Source organism: Haemorhous mexicanus, chromosome 28, assembly GCF_027477595.1.
Source record: "Haemorhous mexicanus isolate bHaeMex1 chromosome 28, bHaeMex1.pri, whole genome shotgun sequence".
NCBI classification, from domain to species: Eukaryota; Metazoa; Chordata; class Aves; order Passeriformes; family Fringillidae; genus Haemorhous; species Haemorhous mexicanus.
Genome location: NC_082368.1, coordinates 165808 through 172158, shown reverse-complemented (window position 1 = coordinate 172158; position 6351 = coordinate 165808). Strand labels below are relative to the sequence as shown.

The 6351-nt window shown below is 49.6% G+C and overlaps 1 protein-coding gene across 1 annotated transcript; it reads right to left on the bottom strand.

The window, feature by feature from the left end:
- Window positions 1-1364: 1364 nt before the first annotated feature.
- On the bottom strand, window positions 1365-2110 carry RPRML (reprimo like). The gene has a single exon (XM_059869487.1). The coding sequence runs from the start codon at window positions 1822-1824 to the stop codon at window positions 1489-1491; it is 336 nt and encodes a 111-aa protein (XP_059725470.1). The 5' UTR covers window positions 1825-2110; the 3' UTR covers window positions 1365-1488.
- Between the last annotated feature and the right edge of the window lie 4241 nt (window positions 2111-6351).

The following is a 6351-nucleotide window of genomic DNA, read 5'->3' as shown; positions in this document are numbered from 1 at the left end:
CACGTTGTCACTGTGCTCCTAAGGCTGACACACGCAACAGGTCAGTGGGAGCAATCAGAGACAACACTACACTGGTCCTGCTCTGCATCGTGTGGGAACCTTGAGAAGGTACTCAGCAAATAATGATTAATTACAAAACATTCTCTAATCATGTTTTTCCCACTGGGAAAGGCAGAGATCTATTCCTCTAGATTTACATCCAAGTGGCTCAGCTCATCAGCTCCTCCAGTATTCAGGATTGCTTTCCCACTACAGAAGTGAACCCAGCAGGAATATTGTTGGTGCAACAAAACACAAATTATTTCTACCTCACACCCACAGCCAGAGCTGTAATTCCATCACAGAAAAAAGGTCAGGAGTCTTCCTCCTCTCACATAATTCAACTTTGACAGGTCATCAGCTAGAGGTTTTAACTCAAAGCCTGAAATCTTGCTTTGCAAGAGGCACTCAGAGCATTTTTATGAGTCTCTGTTTCAGCACTGTGCAGGTATTCAACACGAGCCTGGAATACACAGTTCTTGATTAATTCATTTGCTAGTGGAAAATGATACTTGCCTGTGAAAAATGATAGTGGTTTCTGCTTTAAAGAATACCTCTAATTACACTTCACTTCAAGGTGGGATGATTATACCTGGAACTAGGATTGAAATTCCTGAACTACACACACAGAGAAATAATAAAGACAGCACAAAATTCTTTTGAAACACGTTGTTTTTTTCCTGAATGTTCACCAGTTTTCAAAAATTACAAAACCTCAAAGACTGTAACAATGTAGCACTTGGAAAAAGAGGGTGGTGTGTACAAAAACAAGCATGCTTTTGTTTCAAGGGTGGAAAGAGGTTTATATTTATCCGTGTTCTTTTCTTCCTTCACCGTAGCATAAAAGAAGAAAGTACCAGTTTATTTAACAGGATAGGTCAGGAAAATAAGGAACAGTATGCTTTCCCTGTTACAAAACTACCAGAAGATGCATGCTCAAGGTCCAAAACACAACAGATTGACATTTTTTAGCATGCACACTTTGTTTTATGACCCACACTTCCCTTCCCCTGCCCCTCTCAAAGATGAGGTCTGTGCCCTGTATTTTGCTCTCCCATTAGTTTGTTCTTTTGTTTTCTTTTTGTAACGACTTATTTGCCTTTCTTTTTTAGCCCTAAATCCCAGGTAGCGGTATCCAAGGTAACAGCAGTAAGGAGTCCAGATCTCCACACTATTACTGTTTCTGCAAGTTTCATGCAAAACTTGAGCCATTTCTGTGTGCAACACAATGCTGGTCATTTATTGTACTTCACACAGCTCTGGGGTGGTTTTCCCATTCACCACCACATTTTGTTGACTGGGAAAAACAGGCTTGCTTTCCCATGGACAGAGACAGACTAAAAGACCCCTTCCCCACTTCTCACTCCGCCCAGTTGCCCCAAACACACAGGAATGTGCATCTCAGCACCAGGTCCATACAGTTCACTTGCCTTCAAAAGCCCGGTGGCTTCAGTAAAGTCCCATGATTGCAGCGCCCACGTCCTTGGAAGGTCTTCGGTCTTTCACCAGAAAGTTAATCATGCTCTCCGACTTGATGAGCAGGTTGCAGCCCAAAAAGAAGATGCCAAACATCACAGTCAAGGAGAGGACACAGAGGACAGCAATCTGCACCACCCTTGTGATGAAAAGGCTCCTCTCATCGGGTGCCAGGACCAAGGAGCTGCCATCTGTTGCCAGCACTGTGCTGGTCCCATTGCAGCAGGCCATGAGCATCCCCAAGCCCTGAGTCCTATTGGGGTCAGCTGCCTGCTCCAGGAGAGTCTGGTTGAATAAGGATCCATTCATGGTCTATGTGTGACCCCAAATCTTCAGGAAAGGTAAAAGGGGAGCTTGTTGTCCCCCTGTCCACCCTTCACAAGCCAGAGCTTGGCAGCTCCAACCAACCTCCTGTGTTTTCCTCTCTCAATGCCCGGGATGAAGAGGGAACTTCCTCTAGGCTGTGAGCAGGTGGGAAGCCGGTCCGTGCTGCTGACAGATGTCTGGATCCCAGATCTCTCCTGGCAGAGCATTAGCACGGGCCCCCAGACAAGCAAAAGGAGAGACAGAGAAAAGGAGAAAGGGATTTGGGGGAGAGGATGGCAGCCAGAGACCACCCCATGCCCCCTGCCCTCCCAACCTGCCCCCAAACAGCAAAGCTGTTCTGCCAGATCCCCGGGTTTCTCCCTCTGGAAGGAGAGCTGGTGTCTGCCGGCAGGGAGCTCCACAAATGCAAGTTACAAGCTAAAGTCTTCACCGTGCTCAAAGAAAAAACAGCAACTCCACCCCCTTCCAGCCTCCCCCCAGGCCCGCCTTCCTCCCCCTCCATGTTCACCCTGATGCCCACCCCTTTCCCAAGCTGCACACCCCATCTCTGTCCTGCCACGGGTGCCCACACCCACCCCTGTGCCACCCCCAGATGGGGGCTGACCTCTTAGGCCCTGCAGGGTGGTTCCTAGCTCATCCCTCCCTCCAGTCCTCCCACCTGCTCCCAAAAGCATCCTGCATGGTGAGTGTTCATCCTGGACTGCTGGCAGGTCCCTGTTTCCCTGAAGGCTCCTGTAAGCCTCAGGTCAGCATTCTGTCACCGATCTCCTCTTGCTGCTCTGTGCCACCCACTCCTTCTCCGAGCAGTGTGGCCCTATCCAGCCAGTCCACCCCCAGCTCTGCTTGGTGATGCCTGTCCTGTGCTTCCAGAGAAGAGCTGGATACAGCCCCTCTCTGCATCCTATTCCTCTGGCTGGGGGCTTCTTCCTCCAGGCACATGGTCTCCCTTTCCTCCCCTTCTCACTTTAGCTCCTCCAAAGGGAGGCACTGCACCCTGATCTCTGCTCCGTCCCCAGCTTTGGGTCCCACAGCAGCATCACTGCAGCATCCAGGGCCAGAGTGTCACAGGCCCCTTAGCCCCACCAAGGCAATTCCAAGGGAAGTTTCACCATCACTCCCCTCTCTGTGTCTGCATAAGCTTCCAAAGTCACACCATGAGTCAGCGTATCCAGCTTGTCAGGCTTACTCCTACTCCTGCTCATTCCAGGGCTGTGCCCAGAGGAGTGTCGTGTCCAAGCTTCCTGGCTTTGCCATTGGCATTTGCCTGGAAATCTGTCTGGATGGCCCAGAGTAGCAGATCACCCCCAAAGTACAGTGTGAGAACTTTGCCCTGGTTTATCCATGTACATACTGGCTTGTTTCCTTTGCCCAGCTTTCAGGGGGATTTTAATAAAACAAAAATGAGGATTGATGAGTTGTAGCTCAAGTCAGAAACATGTGGCTGGCTGAGGGTGGCAGGCAGCTTGGCAGGGACAGTGTCAAGTGATCTTCCTTTTGGGCAGCTGGGATCCCCTGGTCTGCTGCTGTGACTTTAGAGGCTCAGACCTGTTCAGTTCAGGGTTTACTTGTTGCATTTTCTTCCTTGTTCTGAATTTGGCATTTCTCTCCGGGTTGCTGGCCACTCTGCTAGGGCAGTTGCAGCAGAAGTTATGCAGGAAGGAGGGGAAAACCCTGATCCAAAGAGCATCGGCTTATGTTTAACATGGGACAATCCCACGGGAAATCAGAGCATCCCCAGTGCCCCAGCCTGGCAACTGGGGATTTTCTCCCTGCGTGTTCTCAGACTGAAGGAGTTTCTGCTCCCTCTGGTGGCTCCAGCTCCAACATCTCTTCTCCCAGCACACCCCAGCATGGATTTGGGCTGCACCCATTGCTCCTGGGTCACAGCCTGTGGTGATGGGTCAGCCAGGGCTCCCAAACACTCCCTTGATGGCTTCTGCATTCATCCCACCAGGGACCCCAAAATCTGGAGCATCCGACTGCCTATTATGCAGTGCCTGGAGGTAACATTGTGGAATCTTGGAATGGTTTCAGTTGGAAAGAACCTTGTCATTCTAACACCCTGTCATGAGCAAGGACATCTTCTGCTAGACCTGTCCAAACTGTCCTTGAACACTTCCAGGGATGGGACATTCACATCCCAGCAATGTTTTTAGGACAAGAAGCATCTTCTTGCATTTTGCAGGAAATTCCACCCAAACATCTTGGATTGAGTTCATTCCATCCTTGTCCTCAGACAGGACCAGCCCAGGAATGTGAAGGCAGGTCAAATACTTCATTTTGTAACATTTTCTTTAACTTTTTTGCACCATGCTGAAAGTATTACAGCCCACACTGGGCAGGGGATTCCAGGACACACAGAGCAACATGTGCTTTGGGAGCAGCAGCACTTGCCAGTTTGGGTAGCCAGGAGCTGGGCAGGGTGAGTCCCTGGTGAAGAGGGCCTGGGACATGGATGGCAGGTTGGGTGCAGAGCCAAACAGAATGCCATAGTTCTCTCTAGACAGTTTAGACTAATCTTCCTTTCCATGAAACACTCAGACACAGTCACAGGATGACACAGTGCAGCACATGGGGACAGGCAACCGTGTGGGCAGAAAGCCCCACATGATGGGAAAGACCATACAGGCAGGATGTCCAGGCAGGAAAATAAGGAATGTGGATGCCCTAAAACTGGCTAATGGGGTCTGCAGTGAGGTACGGCTCCAGGATATGAAGCAGGGCAAGACTAGAGATGCCCAAAAACAGGTTTGGGATTTGTATTGATGTCTCAGCCAAGGTACAGCCCTATTTGATACTGCATGAGAGTTAATGGGCGTCTCCTAGTCGCCTTTGCCAAATCTTCATTAACAAGCCCTAGGAAGGGAGTTGGATCTCAGATGGACAATGATCCCCACAGAGGAGGACAGCAGGATCCTCAGGATTGGTGGGGCAGTGTGGAGAAGAAAAGAGGCGCCAAAACTTCTTTTAAAGCCAAGGAAAGTCCCCAGGTCCTGAGGAAGACTCTGTATTTCTACTTCATTTTCACAAAAACAGTTACCTCTTGTGGACAGCTTCCAGGTCTGGGACAAGTGCTGTTATCTCCATCTTCCAGCATGAGGCCATGGCTCTTGTATAGCTCTGTGCGTCTGTAGCCTCCAGCATCTCCAGGATGAGGCTGCAGCTCTTGGCACCCACAAAAACTTGTATTCCACAGCTTGGTATTTCTGTGTGCTGGGTTGTCTTGACCCAGGGCTGTGTCATTGTTGTCCCCAACCCCTGTCACCCGGTGGGAGACAGCATCCCTGGGAAATTACTCCAGCCCTTCTCTCCCTTTTGCTCCCAATGTGTATTCCAAGTGCTGCAGTTTCCCCAGCTCTGACTACAACCCTGCTATTGCAGAGGACCAAGAGGTTTATAAAACACCTTTGAGAGACACCCACAGGCAGTTCTGATGTTTCAGTGGGTGCAGTCCCTATGCAGATCCCAATCCCTGGATTTGTTCAGCACATGATCAATTCCTGAGGACACAAAAGGAAAAAACAATACAAGCGAGAAGAAAATCAGGTCCAAATTATGTGACCCCAAGCTGGGCTTCCCTCCCTTTGAGATGTCCAGGTTTATATCCAAACTGCTGATTCCATCAGGTGCACTTCCTGGCTGGGTCTCCCTCAGCTCCCAGCTCTGCTTTAGCAGGGATATGTGGGAGCTCAGCACATCACTCCTGATGTCCAGAGCTACCGAGAGAACCCTTGGGGGGGGGGGGGGGGGGGGGGGGGGGGGGGCGCCTCGGGAGTCTTGGAATGTTGCCAAAAGCACTTGGTGGCTTGATTTTGATCCATCTAGGGATGTGCCACCGATGTATGAGGAGATGGAACCTGTGAGAATCACTCGGGTGTGAATGATGAAGGGAAGATATCATTATAGGGTAAATCACAGATTTTGGGGGTTTGGTACAGGGGGGTTATGGAGACAAGATGGAGAAATCAGGGTGTGTCACCAGGCTCTTCTTTCTTCTTCCTGTCCTCCATTTTCTATTGTAGTGTTGGCATTTGTGGATTGGTCTAGGGTGAGGGTGTACTTGGTGACGAGGGTGATAAGTATTGGGGACAAAAGCTAAATATGATATACATAGTTTTTGTTATAAAAGATGCGACCGCCTTGGGGGTGGGCAGAGTGCCTTTGGCTGCAGTGCTGGTCAGATCCTTCGGGCAAAGAAGGGACTTTTAGATAAGAAATAATAAACAATTCTGAAGACCGAAAAAACCTAGCATCCAGACTCATCTTTTGAGGCCCAGCGTGCAAGAACCATCCTAAGCGTGTGTGGGAGCAGAGACAGACAGCCGAACCCCATAGGGATATTCCCTCTCTGGTGAGGGAGCTGAGAACTCACACTTCCGTATTAGTGTGCATTTGCTCTATTTCTCCTTAAATCTTTGAACTCCAGCAGCTCAGACAGGCTTTAAAACCAGCTGTCTTTCAAGAGTTAATAAAAGGAAGGAGTGAGCAAGGTTTTGTAAGGCATTAAAG

Excerpts from the sequence above, each read along its gene's own strand:
- RPRML (XM_059869487.1), bottom strand. The coding sequence starts at position 1,824 with ATGAATGGATCCTTATTCAACCAGACTCTCCTGGAGCAGGCAGCTGAC.